The sequence below is a fragment of the Manis pentadactyla genome, chromosome 3 (genome assembly GCF_030020395.1).
Source record: "Manis pentadactyla isolate mManPen7 chromosome 3, mManPen7.hap1, whole genome shotgun sequence".
Classification (NCBI taxonomy): Eukaryota; Metazoa; Chordata; class Mammalia; order Pholidota; family Manidae; genus Manis; species Manis pentadactyla.
Window position 1 is genome coordinate 160,265,130 of NC_080021.1, and position 21,012 is coordinate 160,286,141.

General features: G+C 37.0%; 1 protein-coding gene across 6 annotated transcripts in view; it reads left to right on the forward strand.

The window, feature by feature from the left end:
• The first annotated feature begins 2,306 nt into the window (after positions 1-2,306).
• IL33 (interleukin 33) overlaps positions 2,307-21,012 on the forward strand; it is a 37,168-nt gene continuing 18,462 nt past the window's right edge. Inside the window, exon 1 of one of the 6 annotated variants that reach the window (XM_036878848.2) lies at positions 2,307-2,420. Coding sequence is in view for 2 of the 6 variants with exons in the window: in XM_057498650.1 (XP_057354633.1) it covers positions 13,627-13,692 (66 nt within the window). In the remaining 4 variants the exon portion in view is untranslated. Of the gene's footprint in view, positions 2,421-13,507; positions 13,697-21,012 lie in introns of those variants that run through there. The other 5 variants (XM_036878847.2, XM_057498650.1, XM_036878845.2 and 2 more) reach the window with 5 other exon arrangements.

A 21,012-nucleotide genomic window follows, 5' to 3' on the forward strand; every position in this document is an offset into this window, starting at 1 on the left:
ATCTGTTCTTCTAATTCATCCAGCCTGCTGCTGAATCCCTCTAGTGTATTTTTCCATTCAGTTCTTGTGACTTTTGTCTGGGATTTTCTTACATTTTTCTATATGTTTGTTAAAGTTCTCACTGTGTTCATTCTTCTCCCAGGCTTGGTGAGCATCTTTATGATCATTACTTTGAATTCTTTATCAGGTAGATTACTTGTCTCCATATCACTAAAGTCTTTTTCTTAGGTTTTGTCTTGTTCTTTCATATAGAACATATTTCTCTTTTTTTCTCATTTTGCTTGTTTCTATGTACTAGGCAAAACAGCTCCCTCTTTGTTTGAAGGTGTGGCATTGTGTAGATGATGATCCTTCTTTTCCAACCTTGCCCTAGGTCTTATTTGTCATCCAACCTTTGTGATTATCTAAACTACCTTATTTATTCTTGATATGCCCCCATTGTTGAGGGTGTGCCAAGACCTTCCACTGATCCACACAGAGAATCTCATTTAGTACCTAGTTTTAGGCTGATTGGAAGCTTTTAATCTATGTGTGTGTGTATATATATATATATGTATGTATATATATATATACACACACACACAGTCCTATGGTACTGTAAATGTAATCCCTACTGTCCTCCAGACCAAGAAATCTGAAGTTGTGCCTAGGGTGAGAGCTGCAAATATCAGGGCTCCAGACAAGTGTATAAGCTTTCTGGAAAGTCTCATCAATATGCAGCAAGACCAAGGCAGTATGCCAGAACGGTGTCCAGCTTATTTTGCTTGTGAGCACTCCCTTAACCACTAGCTGTGTGGGAAACCTAAAGCTTATCCCTTGGACTAAAGCTACAGGCTATTAAATAGGGCTTTTGCACAGAAAGACCGAGGTTGTGTTTCAATCTGTTACCTGCACAGTGGTCTGGTGGTTGTGGCCGGCCAAGAATTGTCTTTCCAACTGTTACAGTTATGTGCAGATCTATAATGCTGGCTCTCTTGACCAATTGGGCCAGGCAGTCAAGGAGTATCACCTGCATGGATTGCTGGTTGCTACTGGTTTTAGCGAAGTGCTGGAGAGCATAGGGGGCAGGACATCCTTGCTAGTTCCAGAAAGGCAGGAGGAAAATGTCTTGACTGCCTCCTGAGGGCTTCAGTAATGCAGCAAGAGGGCCTTAATCTGTGTGCACACTGACTTTAGGCTGTCACAGTTGCCAAACCCAGCTGTCACAGGGGCTGTCAGAAGCAACCGCATTCATAGATTTTAACTAGGGAGTAAGAGGATTCCTAGACTATTAGCACTCACCTGCCCCAGCCAGGGAGCAGGTGAGGGCTCCAACTGCCTGTACTGTCTGACTTCAGCAAGTTCTGTGACCACTAGCTTTTACCCATCCCAGAGAGGCTTTAGGAGGGTGCCACATTCAAGCTTAACTGCTTATGCCAACAGGCTATGTAGAGTGTAACAAGGCTGTCTGCCATGTCTCCATCTCCAGGGAGTGTCTCAAATGTCCCCCACCACTCCAGCTGATGCCCTTACATCAACAAATGAATCTCCCTTTCATACAGGCTGGCTCTTTCAAGCTGCTGGTTTTTTGCTCAGTCTCTTAGCCAACAAGACCATATGTGAGGCTTTCAAGAGGGGAATCTCAATTTCTTGTAATACTTTGGAACCCCCAGACATCAGCCCCATTGGTTTTCCAAGTCAGACATTCTGGGGATTCATCTTTCCAGGGCAGATTCCAGGGTCCAGAGTGCCTGATGTGGGATTCCCAGCCCGGTACTCCTCTGGGAGAAACCTGTCTGATGAGACCTCCCCCCGCTATTTTGCTATGCTAGGGGCTGGGGCTTTTTGTGAGACTGTCTCTGCCTCTCCTAACCATCTCAGTGTGATCTTTTGGTCCCTTGTTATGGACTGCAGTTCATCTAGTTTTCAGAATTTTTTTCAGAGGGATATGATCCAGAGTAGCTTTAGATTTGGTGTGTCTGTGGGAGGATGTAAATTCAGGAACTTCATCTTGGACCCCTTACAAAAATTTCAATATTTACAGCACTGAAAGCAAAGTTGCCAAGTTCAACTCTGAGGAGAGCCAAGTTGTAGTATGTAGGGGCAGAGGAAGGGCTGTGAGTTGGAGATGGGTGTGGGGGTTGCATGTGAGTTAACTCTGACATTAGTTGAAAGTAAAAAAACATGAAACATAAAATCCTTAATTGCTGGATTAAAATTTAAGATGGAAAGATGGCAGATAGCAGTGAATATTAGATGTTGACAGGATTGTAACTCTATCAGCTCTTTACATGCTATTGAAAACCTGCTAAACTCTAACTCAGATTTCCCTTCTACGTCAATTTGGTTCTCAGCCAAACTTTGGGTAATAAATAGAATCTGCAAGCTCTCTGAACACAGAGCTGCAGCTTTTCAGGGGAGAAATCAAAGCAAGTCCACAGGTAAGAATGAAATCAATAATATAGTGCAAGATTTTTTTTGTCAGGTTTAGCAAATTAAGATCTTGGGAACCATGGAGAACTGTTTTTTATTTCTGTGAAATGAAGGATTCAGCTGATTTATTATTACTGTCAATAGCAGTATGTACAGTTGATAGTTGCTACTAACTTAAAATTCCATTTTGATTTCCTTTGGGTAGTTTGGAAAATTATTCATAAATTGCTAAAATAGATTATAATAGTCTTCATAACCAATGTTCTTCTCCAGTACCACAAAACTTTATAAAGCAAGTTAGTAATTCTACTGCATATTGCTAATACTCACCCAAGACAAATCTACTCAGAATTGTTTACAAGTGGTTTCAAGAAAAAGGGGACAAATAGAAGAACTGAGAGGTGCCATCCTCTCAAAAATAAACTGTTTGTGAAAAAATAAGGAATTGACATCCTAAATGGAAAAACTCAAAAAAGTTCATTAGTTTTGCTACTATTCTTCATTTCGAGACTTTTCTCTAAGGCTTGTTTTATTCTCTTTATTTCTAGCTGTCTGTCTCATGGCAATTTTTTCTCTTTGCCCTTTTCTCCATCTAATTTTCCACATGCAAGTATATTCCTCCAGACTATATTAATAAAGAAAATGGTACAAAACCCAAAAGTATTGTGGCTGCAGACAAGTTGATTCCAGAACATCTCTGGGGACTTGAGTCTCAAGTAGACTATCAAGAACTATACATGGCCAGATCTGCCTGACTCTCTCCCTCCTCCAGACTGTACTTCTTCAGTTTGAATCATCCATGCATGCCACTGTGATCACAAGGCACCTCGGTTCCCAAGATCCCTATGTATTGCTTCTCACATTTGTCTTCTGAACACTTGTGCTCCTCTTGTGATTTTGTCCCTGAAAAGGCACAGCTCTGTGTTCAGAGAACTTCAGAATCTTTTATTTCCCAAAGCTTTGTCTGAATCACACAGCTGGGTAGTTTCCTTAAATAGTTAAGAACTCTGCATAGGCATCACTCTCTGTAGCTCCAATTTCACATTTTCTCCATTCTTCTCTGAAAAAATCCTGGGTTTTCTACCAATCCCTGACTGGTGACTGCATAATTCATTTTCTCAGCTGTATTGACCTAGATATTTTTCTCATTCTAATCACTGTTTAACTTACAATATCTACAGTCAGAACATACCTGTTTCCCCTTCCCATTTATAGAGAGGGAAGAATTCTGATGAGAACTTTCACTTAGGGATTGAAATAGGGTTAAAAGTAAGGGAAAAGACTGTCTTTTCCCTTACTTTTGGGAGCTTGCAACTAATTTCAGAGAATGTGCCTGGGCTTCAGTTGTAAAAAGTTCTGCTTCATGGAGGAATTAAATAATTACAGGGCAGTATTGTAGCTGGTGGGAGTTGGACTGGGGAAAGCATTGAGGGAAGAGAAAAAAAACACCAAGAAATATTTAAATCAGTAAATCTGACACCATCTCTCTTGGAGATGGTATGTGCAGAATTAAATCATTACAGAGAAGTACTACAGAGTGGGCAGCTTTGGGGGAAGAAAAATACATACATCAGAGAATTTTTATGCCAGGAATCTGACAGCATGGGGTCTTTCTCAGACATGTGCATGTGACTATGCCAAAGTCAATGTATCTTTCATTCAGAACATTGAAATTTGGGCAAATATGGTGGGAACCAAGAGTGCCAGCCAGAATTCTCCTTCTTTATATCATAGTTTGCAGTAGGGGCATTTAGAAACAATTAAGACCAACAATAATCTCCTTGAACAGCAGAAAGAAACCTTAATTCTGTCAAAAAAAAAAAAAAGCAAGCTGATGCTTGGTTCAAGGACTTCAGTAAATCATGGCAGAACCTCTGATCTTTTTTCAGTTTCCCTCTGGGTTCTCTGGTAGTGACATCTGCAATGCAAATGGAACCTTTACAGGCACACAGCCTTAGAGGACAGGCAAAGTTCATTGTTGAGGGGATGGAATTGGAGGAATAAGGAGTTTGTGGCCCCTCCTCCCTATAGCAGATTTCTGGCACATGCTCACATGCTGTCCTTGTTATTGTTGGTAGATCACGCTATAACTTTGAAGGATTTTGCTTAAAGTGAAGAGTGCAATGTAGCATAATAGTAAAAAAACACCTATCTGTAGAGGAAGACAGGCCTCAAATCCATTATCTATCATTGACTAGCTGTGTGATTTTAGATCTTACTTAACTTTTCTGAGCCTGAAATTTTTTCTCTGGTGTAAAATGTAAAACAATTACAATAAAAACAACAAAACACCCTACTATAAAGAGGTGTTCTGAAGGTTATGAAAATAAAGCAAGTCAGAAGCAGTTATTAAAACCAAACATGTACTAAATATGAACTATTTTCCCCCACATTATCCCATGAATCCTCACAGCACCTCTGTGAAATAAATATTATCTTTTCCATTTATAAAATTAAGTGAGATTTGGAAAGATTATACTAGCCCAGAATGACACAATCAGTAAATTTCAGACCAGAGGTTAAAACCCAGGATCAAGTCCCATGAAGGAAAAAGAATTAAAGGAAGATGGATTCCAAACAACTTCATTTAGTGCATCTCTAATCCTCTTTGTGAAGCCATTTTTCCGTTCAAGGTTTTCATTATTTTCAGACATAAAAATATTAGCAAGATGACATTAAAACCTGCCTTTTTTCTTTAGGACTACATTTATTGCCATCTGAGGGAAAGGATCCCTGGCAGCCACATTCTCTTATGTAACTTGCTTTTGCTACTTTCATTGGTATTGCCAAAACCAAGACAGGTCTGCATACCAGTCTGGATGAGCATACCAGTCTACATATAATTCCCCTTCACTTTAAACACCTCATAAATTGGATGAATGTCACATTTTCCCTAGCAATTCTAGTGCATCTGAGACCTTTTGCAATTTTAAGACTGTTTAGCTCATTACTTCTCTTGGGTTTCCTAGCAAACAGTCAATATTTTTTAAAGAGCTTGAAAGAACTTAAGTTTTTCACATCTGATGTGTTCAAATCTCAACCACTCTAACTTCTTAGACAGGTGGCTCTATAAGTGGCAGTTATTTAAGTTATGCTATTTAAGCAGTTTATATTTTCTTTTTAAAGAGGAAATTACATGCCTTTTTTCTTGTGTTCTTTCATTTGGGGGTTTACACACCCAAACATGAATACATGAATTTTTCCTCAAACCTGAATTCTTTAGTTCTAAAATTTTTCCTTCCTGAGGTTTTTTTCCCATTATCTCTTACACATATATTATGTATTACTTGTCCATACTCTTTAGCAATCTTGTTTAAACAATACTTTATCAGTAGTCAGCATGACTTCTTCAGATTGATTAATTAGTAGTACTGGTATTTTTCTTTGAGAAATACTGTTAATCTTTTTTTAAGTTTCAGCTACAGACATAGGTGTCAACATTGATTCTAATGTAATTTGGTGGCTATCTTCAGCTTCTTTTTTGCTTCATTATGATTTGTATAAGATCCATATTACTTGAATGTATATGAGGCATTAATATATCTAACAGGGTGCATATTTTTTCTTCACTGACTTACTTGAGCAATTGTGAAATGGTAACTGTAATTGCCACTATGTGATAGTCATTTATTAGAATAAATTGGATGTTGTTAATTCAAAGGAGTATAACTTTAACTCAAAGCTGTTTTACTAAGAAAGTTTGGAGGGTCCCATGACTAGGACATAACATGTAATACTTACACCTATCTATCCAATTATTATTATCTGTCATTATGTCAAATGGAAGGATTTCTTCTCAATACTGAGATCCATAAGATCACACTCAGCATTTAGAAGCATTAAAGTCATTTGCACTGTGAGGTGTCTGTTAGGAAAAAATATTGTTTATAAGTTATTATACTTCTTAATTCCTAAAAGTATAAAAATTAGATAGAAATCTATTTTTTAGCAGCATCCAATTTTTTTTCAGGTTGTTTGTGGCAAAAGTTCCTAGAGCATCTGGGTTTAGACTCATTGGTTCTCCCTACTCTCTAGGTAAAACCATGCAGTAACTAGCAACCTCTAGAGTTGTGGTTCATTGTTAGGTCCAAGTAACTTTGGTATCTATTAGATGCAAGGGCTCTTTTTGGCAAAGGAAGGGATACCAATTACATTGTTTTGCTCTGCATCATTAAGGAAGAGGTCATATCACTCCAGAGGAGGAAAATGATTAGATCTTATCTTCGAGAAGAGATGTGTTTAGCATAGTCTTTCCACTTCAGTGGTTTCTACCTCAAAACCAACTATCAGGCAATCAAGGCTGAACCTGTTTAGAATCCCTGAAAAGATGATGGAGTCAATAATTTGGGAACAACTGGAGCAGCCCATTAGTAGACAAGGTGGGAAACAAATGCTTGTCATATTAGAGTGGGTTTCCAGACCTCTGAGCTGTATTTTCTGATCATTACACATGGGAATTAAATAACCAGGGTGTGGATTGTGGCTTAATTTATTCAGGTCAATGGCCAGGAACTCTTACATCTGCGAGTGGAAAGCGTCCATACTCTTAATACTTAAATGTCTTCAAATAACCAAATTTAATATTACCTAATATGCCATACAATATATTACTAGGTGGCCATTTCGTTGTGAAAGAAAATCTTTTTGGTCTATCCAGGGGTGATATTTAAGATATTTAACAGCTAGTATGGCATGAGCAGAGATAAATGAGAAAGGAACCGGCCTCATAAAGCATGCCAGCTGAATACCAGCATTAGTGAGGACTCTTATTCTGACCTTGGATTCTACCGGCTCATTTGGGATAATGTGGCAGTGGAAGTGTTGTGGAATATCTAAAGCTTTACAGAAATTTTAACAGCTCAGCAAGTGTTTCTGTCACCATTCAGTAGGCATATCCCAAACATAGGAGAAAAGTCCTATAAAAGTTATGGTAGCAGTAACTTTAGGCTTTGTACAAGGAAAAACTTGCATAAATTATGAGAATATATTTATGATTAATTTCTCTATAAAGGTCACCTGAAATAATATTTTGGTCAGAAAATAGTTTTTAGTACTTTCCTCTTTTGAGCATCATTATGGACTTACAGTTTTTGATGATATTGTTGTAACTAAGTTGTTTTCAGATTTGCTTTGATTAGCTATAATTTTTTATTGTTTTGAGTCAAATTGCCACAATTTGTCACACAGAAGTGTGTATGCTAGCTCATTTACAGTTTTTAACCCTTTATACTAGCTCACTTAAACTTTCTTAACCACATTATAACTTTAAAAAATGTATCACGCCTTTTACACAAGTTATTCAGACTCATCTTGCATTTTTTCTACCCAAAATATGAAGTCAGCCATTCTCCAAAGAGCCCTGATTTCTCTTGTAAAACTAAAAACATATCCAGCAGAACTCCCAGTGGATAACAGTATTAGATCACAAAATCTGGGCCCAGGAATACATATTGGATTATTTTCATTTTAATAATGACATTAAAGCAGTTCCATCACAGAGATAGGGGAGAAAAAAATATATATGTAATCATGAGTTCATATTGGCAATTTCAGTGGAATTCTAATATTACTTTATTACATATCTATTTGGGTTTTCTATATTTTTTACTAATGATTATGTCAAATACTTCTTATTTTTAGTATTTTATTGTTATGAATATATAAAATTTGCTTGATTTACATTTTCATCCAATTGTTTGAGTTCTTTTTAACTTTAAAAATGTTGATGCTTTATTAATTGACAGTTCTTTTTTCATTTGGTAGCTACATTAGTTACTGGAAGATGGAAACCTGCTTAGCGGTTTACTTTATGGACAGACGTTAACTGAAGTTTGATCTTCAAAGTCTTTACTAGTTATCTCATTTTGTCATCATTTGTCCACCTACAATGACTTAATGCATGTTTATATGTACATGATTTTCATAATCAATTTCAAACACAAATATTTTTGGTAAACAAACCCGATTGGTATTTTACAAGAATAAAATAGTAGAGTACTGTATCAAAAATCTGTGAAATTAATGGTAAAAACAGTAATAATAGTACTGTTATTGGCCATCTGAATTTTTTTTTTTTTAAGTATCTCAGACAAAAGGAGAACCCTTCTACACTGCTGGTAGGAATGTAAATTAGTTCAACCATTGTGGAAAGCAGTATGTAGGTTCCTCAAAAAACTCAAAATAGAAATACCATATGACCCAGGAATTCCACTCCTAGGAATTTACCCTAAGAATGCAGGAGCCCAGTTTGAAAAAGATATATTCACCCCTATGTTTATTGCAGCACTATTTACAATAGCCAAGAAATGGAAGCAACCTAAGTGTCCATCAGTAGATGAGTGGATAAAGAAGATGTGTTACATATACACAATGGAATATTATTTGACCATAAGAAGAAAACAAACCCTACCCTTTGCAACAACATGAATGGAGCTAGAGGGTATTATGCTCAGGGAAATAAGCCAGGCAGAAAAAGACAAGTATCAAATGATTTCACTCATCTGTGGAGCATAAGAATAAAGCAAAAACTGAAGGCACAAAACAGCAGCAGACTCACAGAACCCAAGAATGGATTAACAGTTACCAAAGGGAAAGGGACTTGGGAGGATGGGTGGGAAGCGAGGAATAAGCGGGAAAAGGGGACATTATGATTAGCACACATAATGTAGGGGGGTGGGGAAGGCAGTACAACAGAGAGAAGACAAGTAGTGACTCTATAGCATCTTACTATGCTGATGGACAGTGACTGTAATGGGGTATGTGGTGGGGACTTGTTAATGGGGGGAGTCTAGTAACCATAATGTTGTTCGTGTAATTGTACATTAATGATACCAAAAAAATTAAAAAGTATCTCAAACAGTTATTAAAAGTTTTCAAAGTCTTGATCTGAAACAAAAAAATTTTTATTTTATCCTATTTTTGACATATCGTGATTCTCTCATATTTTTTTAATTGATTTTAATTATAAATTTATATATCTATATTATACTAAAATTTTGTTTGAAATATATTATTTAAATATATTTGGAAAACAGCTAGTATGAAGGTTCCTCAAAAAATTGAAAATAGAACTACCATATGAACCAACAATCTCACTTTTGGGTATATATCCAAAAGAATTGAAAGCAAGATCTTGAAGGAATATTTGCACACCCATGTTCATTGTAATATTTTTCAAAATAGCCAAGAGGTGGAATCAATCCAAGTGTCCATTCACTGATGAATGAATAAAGAAAGATTGCATATACACACAATGGGATATCATTCAGCCTTAAAAAGAAAAGAAATATTGTCATGTGCTACAACATGGATGAACCTTGAGGACATTATGCTAAGCCAGGCACAAACACACATACGATATGATCCTCTGTACATGAGGTATCTAAAGCAGTCAAACACTCAGAAACAGAGTGTAAAAAGGTGTTGCCAAGGGCTTGGAGAAAGCAGAAGTGGGGAGTTCTGAGATGGATATAGTTTCAGTTTTACAGGATGAAAAAGTTTAGGGATCTGTTGCATAACAATGTGAATGTAGTTATCACTACTGAAATGTGTACTTTAAAATGGCTGAGATGTAAGTTTTATGTTATGCATTTTTTTGCCACAATTAAAAGTGGGGCAAATGTTTACACAATCCAACCTTATTTAAGGATATTATTAAGTAAATATCCAGAATACATTAGATGTTTGCCATTTCATTTTAGGATTTAGAAAAATCCAGTGTAGATTACATTTAGACAAAAAACAAGGAGAATTTGTAACATTTGATATGCTGTTAGCTGCAATAATAAAATAACAAATTGAACATGGTTTAAAGCATAAAGACACTTGCTGCTCACTTAACAAGAAGTTCTGAAGCGGGCAGTCCCAGAGTTGGTGCAAAGAATCAGGGGCATTACCAGAGACCCATAACCTTTTGCTGAGTCATCCTCAGACTGCCCAAGATCTCTCCCTTAATGGGAGAAGATGGCTGGCCTAACTCTAAGCAGCACATCCTCACAGAGGCTAAGTGAGGATGTCAAAAGTGTTTACACCTAAAGAAAAAAGATTTCTCAGAAGTCCCAGGCATACCTCCCCTTTGTCCCATTGGCAAGATCTGGTTCACATGCCCACTCCTAGAGGTTGTCATGAATGGCTTATGTTTCGTTATTCTAAAATCTCTCCTTTGGGGAAAAAAAGATTCATCAGCTAAGAAACAACATTCATCCTAGATAACTTTCAACATCCTCTAATTCCTGCAGAATGCCAACCTTTTTAATTTTTAAGGACTTCTTACCCATCCTTGAGAAGCACAGCCAAATTCTTTTCAAAGTTAACCTTAGGATTCTGCCTTAGTCTGAAAAATACCTAAAAAATCTTTAACCTGATTACTTTTCAATTCTTTCATGATAGAAAACTAAATCTTTAATCAACCATAACAGAAGCACTTATTTTGTACTAAGGGAAAAGAAGAATGTGTCTATTTTCTGTCTGGCCATTTTCCAGTCAGCTTAGTTCTATCTTTAACACAGAGGTTGATGCTCCTTTATTTTTTTTAACCATGAAATAGAGCACTTATTTAATTCTGTCAATGAGTCTCTTTTGCCACCCCAGCTGAGAATGTGGAATCCCATTTATTTTAAAATACACTAACAGTCTCTCATTTTAACTTAAAAAGTTTCATTTACATATACACACAGAAAACTGCACAAATCATGACAATACAGATTAATGAACTGTTACAAAGTGAACAAACTTCTGTAGCCATATAAAGAAACAAAGAGTACAGAATTCCAGAAGACTCCTCATGCCTTCTTCTAGTCACTACTCTCTACCTCAGGAATGACCATTATTGTGCTTTCTAATACAATATATTTGATTTGCCCCTGGGGTATTTGCACTATCTAAAAATGAACTCAGTCTTATACCCTTTTGGTCTGGCCTCTTTCACTCAACCTTGTTTGTGAAATGCATCTGTGTTGTTGCACACAGATGTAGCTTGTTTATTCTTATTATTGATTAGAATTCCTCTAAATGAATGTGTCACAATTTATCTATTATAATATAGATTAACATTTGTGTTGTTTCCAGCTTAGAGTCATATGACTAGGATTGCTATGAACATTGCTTTACATGTCTTTTGGCAAATATTTTTATGCCTTCTGTAGGATCTATGCTTTCAAGTAGAATTGCTTGGCCAAAGGATATGCATATGTTCAGCTTTAGTGGATACTAAAAAATTATTTTCCAAAGTGGTTATAACAATTTGTTCTCCCATAGCCATGTATAAGAATTCCCAGTTGTCCCAAAATCTTGTAATACCTGGTATTTTCAGTTGTCCTCATTTTAGCCATTCTGATAGGTGGACATTGTGGTTCTCATTAAACTTTAAAGCACGCGTTTTCTTTATATTTCCTAGAAATATGTTATGTCAATCTGGAGCAGCTAGTATTTTTCCCAGACGAGTTGACTAGCAAACGCACTTTAGAAAAAATATATTCCCTAGGATTGTAATTGCAGAGCTGAGGCACGCTGTTTTGTCCTAGTTGCAAGGCAATATCAATTAGGGAAGAAAACAAATAATTGTATTGTATTTGGGTTTCAGAAAAAAATAGTTAGGAATCACTTTTTTTTAGTGTTGTACTAGAATAGAAAAAAAGTATGATTCTCTTAACCTCCTGGTCACAAATTGAGTTTTTATAGATTTTGAATACAACATGCTTTTAAGAAAGTTTGGTCAAGTTATTGTTGAATCATCATGAGCTAATAATAATCCACCCTCATTTTCTTGATTAAAACATTGTTTGAATGACAGATAATTTAACAAAGTATCTGTTTTGTGTAATTTTTCACAAGCATTTGATAAACCAGATCATACAGAAGTTCTACATGTAACATCGAAGTACTAAAGGCTGATTGATAGACTGGTTTGATGGATTTTTACTACAAGGGCAATTCATATCTTTTGGTTGGGTGTCAGGAGGCTGAAAAGAGAAAGTTCAGGCAAAGTTCATTTTGAACTTATTTTTAGTTTTCATAAACTAGCAATCACTCACTCACCAGTAGTTAACTTACATTCTTAAAGAAAACTTTTAAAAAAATGTTTTATTTTTAAAGCAAGGCTGGTACATTTATCTCCCACCAATGCAGTTTTGCTACCTAAACTTCTGCTTTGGGCTCCTTCTCTTTGTCCTAAATTTTAGAGACTAGAGTCCTTCTTTCTCCAGTTCCATAAATATCTGGCTCATCCTTTTAGAAACTCATATTGTTGTTCCTTAGTTTTCCAAAGCTGCAATGAAATGAAGCCTACTAGCTTCCAGGATCAATTCTAGAAGTATCTAGTGACATCCTTTATGCACTGGGAATGGAAAGTTAGGTATACTTTCACTGTCTTTCTTCTTATCAATACTTTATATTGATTGAGAAATGTACCATACCAAAATCAGCCTGCTTCTTTAAAAATAAGTCAATTTAAAGACATGTATTGCATTCTACTTTGAAGATGAGCTTCAAAATTTTAAGTTTTGTCTGTCTAAAAATCTCATGCTCCTCTTAAAAAACAAATAGCAAGTCACTTGGTAGAATTTAGGATATTGCCCAAAGAACTGTATCCTGGTTAGGATTTGGAATGTGCAAGTATTCAACTGCTTTAGGCTTTGGAATCTGGGCAGTATTCCCAGAGTCAAAGCTGACATTAGTGGGTAAGTTCTCATCCTCAGTTAAGCAATCTATTTTGATTATATTGTTGACAATTCCAGATGCTTTCACACTCAGTCTATATTTGTGGAGAATTAGGCAAAATCCAAAAATAATTCTTCCATACATATTTACACATAGATACAATTGCTATCTTTTCATGAAGAAACAGAGACACTATATTTCGATATATCAGCATTGCCTGTCCTTGCAAGTTGTGTTCCTCTGTGAATCTAGGTATAAATAAACTCTTTAGAAAGCAGAACAAACCAGGTCTAAAGCAATAAACTGAAGCAGAACAGATTGGATTTCATCTCCAGTTTTGAGCACCGACTTATGACCTAGTGACGCTGGTATATATACACATGCTATGATTTGGCACCTGCTTTTGCCCTGTGTATTTCTCAACAAAGCTTTTGTCCAACCTGACATTTCTGTACCAGCCCTTGGTCCCTTGCCATCTCCTACAGAATACTGTGCTAGGACTTTTTTCTGTGACTCAGTTTTAATCACACCTTCTAAAGCCTTTCTCACTCTACACTCATGTTGTCTTACAAGCTTGAAGGAAGCAGATCAAGGCCGAAACCCCTTGCCCACCATCCAAAAAAAGTGAGTAGTTTCATTGGTTCCCAGAGATGGTATATTATGCTGAGTAAGAATGTGTCCAGTTATTAAATTCCATACATGAGACATAAGGACAAGACCAAAAATTGCCTGATAAGCTGAAACTGTTCCCTTTACTTTCTTTAGACTTCTTTGCTGTTGTTGTTAAATGTTTTAAAGAAACAGCTGTAGGATATAGAGGAAAGAGCAGTCACAGCTACTGCTCTGTGAGTAGGAAGACCTGAATTTTTAATCCTGTCTCCACCATGTACCCACTCAAGTAGCTGTATAATTTTGAGTAAGACCTGTTCCTAGTGGTTCTGCAAGTATCTTATGTTAATTTCACAGGTTGTAGGCTATTCTAAGGCTAAACATACACCCATAAACCCAATCAAAATTTATTTTTTTTGCTTATAAAAATAGTTTCATTGTCTTCAGTGACTGACATTACAATCTTCTGTCTTTAAAATGTTCTGCAGTTTCACAGTTAATATATCAATATATGGATTGCTCTTTTTTTTTAACCTGCTTGGAGTTCATTGGGATTCTTAGATCTGAAGATTGGGGTTGTTCAGTAATTCTGGAAAGTTCTCAGCCTCTATATCTTCAAATATTGTTCCTTTCCTAGTTTATCATCTCTTTCTAAAATGATAAATAGATACCATAAGACAGCTTCACTCTGTCCTCCAACGCTCTTACCCCCTTTTTCATATTTTCCATCTCTAGGTGTCTGTGGATTCTATTTCAAACAGTATCTTCAGTTATATTTTCTAGTTCACTGGCTCTTCATCTGGTTCACCATGTCTAATCTGTTTTTTAACTGGTCCATGGAGCTCTAATTTCAATAATGTATTTTTCATTTCTAGATATTCTGCTTGGATCTTTACAATCCATTTTTTAAATTGTTTTAGAACTCTACCTAAACATACTAAAATGTGGTTTTGTATGTCATTTCTGATTGTTCTAATATACAAAGCCTTTGCAGACTGGTTTTTGCTGTTGGTTCCTTCTGTGGGCTGTCACCATGGTGCTTACTACTCTTGTTTGCTTTATAAATCTTGACTGCAAACTTACTCATTTGCCCTGAAATTTTTATGTGTGAATATTTTGTGACTTGGGCCATAGCTGAGTTCATCAATGTAAGATTTGTATTTCCTTTTTCCATTTGCCTTGGGACACTACCAACCTGAAATCACATTTGTATTTAATTCTTTGTTTCAGGCTTTTGGAAGCACACAGGCAGTATGACTTCAGACTGCAAACTAAACCCTTTTCATGGGGAGATAAATTCTCAGAGGAATGGTTTTCCTTCTGTCTAGTGCCAAAATTGAGACAAATAAGCTTCCTAGCTGTTCCCTAGTGCAAGTGGGGTTTATTTACCTCAATTACCCTTATAACGTGAGTGTAGCCCTTCAGGCATCCAGTTTTATGCAGAAGTTTACTATTAGAATCCCCATCTTGGGCATATCCTGGGCTTTGTCTTCCGGCTCCTATACTTCATGTAGTTGTCTGTTCTGTTTCTAGCATTCAGCAGACAATTTTAGGAAAAAATGGCAAGCTTGCTTGCCTCCAAGTGTTTTGGACACTATACATTGTTTACTTTCATGCTAGCTCAATAGTAACTTTGAAAAAATTTTTTTAAATAATTCTTTCAGCATTTTTGTTGCTTCTCCCAGGAGGATTGGCCATAGTAACTAATACATTACTATGGTGGAAACAGAAGTCTTTGACTAATTAACTTTATAATGAGTAAATATTATAAATTTAAATATATATAAACCATATTTATATTAATAAATTACCGACTTTCACTATTTTATCTTTTGTGGATCTATGTAATATTTCTTTTTCAGAAAAGGATTCTGCTCCTTAAAAAGTTTTGAAAATTCCCTCTTTCAACTGTAAAGTGTAATGATTTCACCTATGATGCTGCTAAATCTACTCACTAGCTAGACCACCCCTGATGATGATGTATGAACTGGGACTTAGTCTCACTCTCCCTAAAAGGGTCAAATAATACAGGTGGCATGAACCCATGCCATATTTTCAAATTTTTGTTTTCTTAGTAGCAAAACCTTTTTGATCTAGACAACTTTAAGCAGAAGCTAACTATGGAGAAGGGGTTTCTTCTGCGGGTGCTGGGGAGGAAGAGCTGAGACCCAAAAGGGTTGGATTCCTCTACCCCTTTCCTGCAGTACTTCATGAATTCTGAAAATGTTTGCTTGATGTTTTAACTATGTGGCCTTGAGCAAATGACTTGATCTCTCCGTGTTTCAGTTTCCTCATCTATAAACTAACTCCCCTAACAAAACTGCTATGATGACTGAATGAGTTAAGTATATCAAGTGCTTAGTACAGTACTTGGCACATAATAAACACTATATACAGTTACTTTTTTAAAACACAGGAGAACTTTTATTTTAAGTCTGTTGAATTTTTCATACTTCTTTGAATTTTTACAAATTCATAATTTGTATATTTCTCCAGTTTTACTTAAGAGAAAACATGATCTCAACCTTAGAGTTACAACAAAAGACCTATTTGTTCCGTGTTGTTTTTTTCTCACTCATTGCTTTCTTCTAGCACATAGAGATTTCTGAATCCATAAAAACAAAAACAAAAATATACTATGGGCTCTATACACTGTAATTTTTCCCTAAGACAAAATATAGCCAAGTCTATGGCTTACTTAGATTTGAGATCTGCCTCTATGACATGACTCCAGATTGCTTAATTTCCCCCTTACCCACCCACCTCATCTTGTCTGCCCTAAGATTAGTAAAAGGAGAGGAAGAGGACACAGGGTGAGGAAGAGTTTATGCATTTTTCCAAGGGTAGCATCTTTCAGATGGGCAAGAGGCTGGTGCAGCTGCTGATATAAAAGTGGGCCCACGGAGGGGAAAGTAAATGGCTGAACCAGGAGCCTGTACAGGATCACAGGAAAGAGAGTCAAAGGCATAGGAAGACCCTGGCTTTCATGCACACTGTTCATTTTTGAGATGAGGAAACTGATACCTGGAGAGTTAAAGAGGCCAGTAAAGAGGGAGCAAATCCAGGGTCTAAGCTTGGGAATGGGAGACCATTCCACCTCTGCTTCTACAAAAATCACTAAAGACTTGGTCGAACACATAGCTGGGTCTCTGAAGTACGTGAGGCATGGGAAAGGACTTTGGAGAGGAATAAAATAACACAGTGAAGTGAATAATTCAAAATGTAAAACCACAGGGTCATAGGCCAAACAGAAAGTCAGCTTCTTTAAATACTTTAGAAAGAGCATTGACCAAGAACAAGACCTGGGTTCTATTAGGCTGAATCCATATAAAACTCTTATTTTTGTGGGTCAAAATATCATAGTGCCAATTTCACACTGCTCAACCCACAGTTCCAGCTCCATCACTCTGTAGATCTGTGGGATTTGGACAGGGTCTCCTCATCTGTTCAGTGGGTTGATGACTGCCTTACTCAGTTTGCAGGGATTTTGCAAGGACAGATTCAAAGTACACAACATTTACTGAGCATCTGCTATAGATAATTGCTTGGGAAACAAAGATGACTAAGTTATAACCCTTGTTCCAAGGAGACAGAATTCCAGTAGAGGAAATAGCAACAAATAGAGTTGGATATGATAAGCAAGTAAAAGAGGAAGCAATAAATTCTCCTTGGTTGTGGGTGGTTAGGGAGACAAAGGTCTTTGAATTGGGTTCTAGGGGTTAAACAGAAGTTTCCCAGGCAAAGGGGAAGAGGCATCTCTAGCAAGAGAAACAGCTTGAGCAAAGGTATGTGGTGAATTGAGAACAGTAGACAGTCCAGTGGGTCTAAAATGTTCAGGGTATAGCAGGAGGGGCTGTGTGAGGCTAGAAAGGTTGAAGGGCAGGTAGTACCAGTGTATAAAATGATTGAATAAGACTGCACGCAGGAAAGCATAGAAGTACTTTACAAATGTCAGTGCTAGTCATTTTGAGGACTTAAAACAAAGTTTCCCTAAAAATTCATTCCTTTCCTCACCTCCTCTCACAAGGGGTTTGGCTGAGTCATAACTTGATTTTCCAGAAATCTTATAGTGTTTCCTCTCCCTAGTCTCCCCTGCTTCCCAGTAAGTGGCACGTAGGAGCTTTCAGAGTAGAAGAGACTGGGGGACAGGAAGTGATTCAGTTTGTGTGAGGAGAGTGCTCTATTACTGTTCTCCAAACTCATCCTCCCCTTCTTCCACACCACTTATCCTGATCTCCCCTAAGAAAGAAGTGAAACTACTACACGCATGGGAGTAGAGCATCAGTGTGAGGACCCGCCTTCCGCTCTCTCCCTTCTGCTCCCCTGAAAAAATCTCCCAGAATGAAATCATGTAGTATTGCCAAAATTAGTCATACTTCCCATTTCCTCTCCCTCCTACCAGCCAGGACCAGTTTTTGGGTGCTGTCTTCTTCCAGTAATTGTCTAGCACTCAACAGTGGGTTTGTATAATCCCATTATACTCTCATAAATCCTCTGCCATGCAAGAACATGCAAGTTTGACAAGGCAGTGAATGGAATTTAAGCTCCAGGAATTCAATTCCACCTCATCCTATCAACAGCTCCCATGGAGTAAGAGAAAGAACCAGATGGGCTTTATTTCAGACTCTGGCTTTGCTATCTAATAGCCATGTAGTTGTTCGTAAAATAATCTCTCTCAGCCTCTATCTCATCACTTCTAAAATGCAGGCAGTCACATTCAAATACCAGGGTCATGGTAAAAATTAGAGATATTATATGGCACTCTTTTAAAAACAAAAACCAAGTCCATCCCGTATTACTTAAAATCCTGCTTTGGCTTCCCATTGCACTTTGAATAAAATCCAAGCTCCCTCCTCTGGCCTCCAGGGCCCAGCCCTACTTTGCTTCTGTCCCTTTCCATCTCCAACCGCATTACATTGATTAGCCACACTGGCCTTCTCGGTTTTCTAAGGGCTACAGATTCTGACAGGCCTTTTGCTCTTGTTGTTTACTCTGCCCCGATGACACCCTCTCTCTCGTCCTTTCCACATGTTCTTCGTACCCTTTGGGTACAGCTTAAACACCACCTTCTCTGATCACACTACCTTAGTACCACTCTACTCCTTTATCTTCTTTATTGGACTTATTCTTATTTGTCACCATTCATATATTATTTACCTTTATAATTATTCGCTCAACACTTATCTCCCCAAAAGAGTAAACTCTATGAGGGCAGAGAAAAGTTTGCTTTGTTCACTACTGTATTTCTAGCACCTAGTTCAGCACTGAACAAGTGTTTGCTTTATTGCTGTTGTTACTAGGCAGCACTCTGTGCTGGAGCACAAACATACAAATCCAGCATCCTTTGTGAGACTGGAATCTCAGGGAGATTAAGATTTCTTTACAATTACTAGTCATGTTTCTTTTCAAAGCATGTAACTGCTTTCTAGGGCATCAAAGGCTGAACTTCTTATTTCCTGTATTATCCAAATTTTCCATAATGAACATATAATTTTAATAAAAATTTCTTGTAACCTCTGCATTTTAACAAAACTCCCAATGGGAAGTCAATGTAGTTAAATTAATTTATTTTAAAAGTAAAATTTACAATAGGGAATGAAAGACCAACAGCCAACTTACCAGTCTTAAGGGTATCAGTATTTTAAAAAACAGAAATTGCTAATCAAAGGGTATTGCCTCACATGTAAGAGAAGGTTAGTGAGTCAATAAATGATATTCCAATTGATCAGTGTAGATAATATGACAAAGTGAACGTAAGATTTTCATGTAGTGTCCCATGGATTAATGATGATGGAATACATCATCATTAGCCAGTAATGGGCACTTGGTATTTGTGAAATGTAAATTCATGGATACCGTCTCCAACCAAACAGACAGCCACATGCTCATGTTGCAACTTTGGAAATAACTATACCTCCTACATTTTGGTTGCTGTTATTACTCAGAGGTGAATTACCAACTAATGAATTTCTATTTAAGATACTATTTCTTGATAGAGTGAAATCTTCTTTTAGGTTTTTTTCATCCATAATTTAAATGTATATCATTTTCTCTGCAATGTTCCCCTCCCACATTCTCAAAACTCACTTCTTTCCATTTCTCAGGGCGAATAAAGAAAGTGGCACATTTCTCATTTTCCACTGTCCTTGCTAACCCCAACCCTGAGCCCTATGATCAATGTTAATTTCCTTCCACCCTGGTCACCAGAGACGGTGACGTCCTTTTCTGTTCCATGTTGCCTCTGCTGTTATCACCCTTGCGATGACTTCAGGGCCTGTTTTGATGACTCTCATACTTTTCCACAGCTCGCCCACAAAACTTCATCTTGACTGCCAGTATCAGTTCAACTGCCAAGATAGGGAACATTGGGCTTTGCTTACAAACAACTGCCAATCTTTCTACTTCTCCTGCTCCTACTTTTTAATCCTTTTTAAAATCACTTTTTAAATCGTGGTAAACATAACAAAATTTACCATTTTAACCATTTTTAAGTGTACAGTGCAGTGGCATGGACCACATTCACAATTGTTGAGCAAACATTACCACAATCCATCTCCAAAACTTTTTTCTTCTTCTGAAACTCAAACTCGCTATCTAGGAACAGTAGTTTCTTTTCTAAGTAAATTCTTTGTTACATTTTCCAAGGAGCTGTTTCAGGCTTTTCTGACTTACCCTCAAAAATTCAAACTCATGCATACTCATTAATCCCTGTAACTCTTCTCACAACCTACTTTATGAAGAAGATTCAAGCCATTTACAAGACCCTCAAGTTCCTAGACCTTAACAATTCACTCTCCCATTCTTTTGCTTTGCTTCCTCTCCTACAGAAAGAAGTATGTCTCCTTCTTTTTAAAGCTGACCCTTCCAGTAGTGTTTTTTCTCCTAACTCTTCTGTTTGTTTGGGACTTTAGGTTTCTCCTTTTCATTGGCTCCTTTCTCTCTTCTTTGAAACGTGCCTATATCCAAATAAAAAACATCAGTAATAATGAAAACATATATTAAGTTCCTGCTATGTGCCAGTTACTGTGCTCAGTGCTTAAATATGCCTTCTCATATAATTCTCACAATCCATCTCCAAAACTTTTTTCGGTGGAGTTCAAATTATTATGAGGAAACTGAAACTTTGGATACATAAAACAACTTGCCCAAGGTCGCCTAACTTGTAAGTAGTATCTTCCCTTCTCCATACTCCTCTCAGGATACCATCCTTTCTTTCTTTCCCTTTCACTACTATGCTTCTTTCAAAAGTCTCACGTCCTCCTTCTCCACACTGTGCAATTTACTGGTTTCTTGGAGATTCCCACCATGCTTAATAGACTCTCCCCAAGGTCTCTA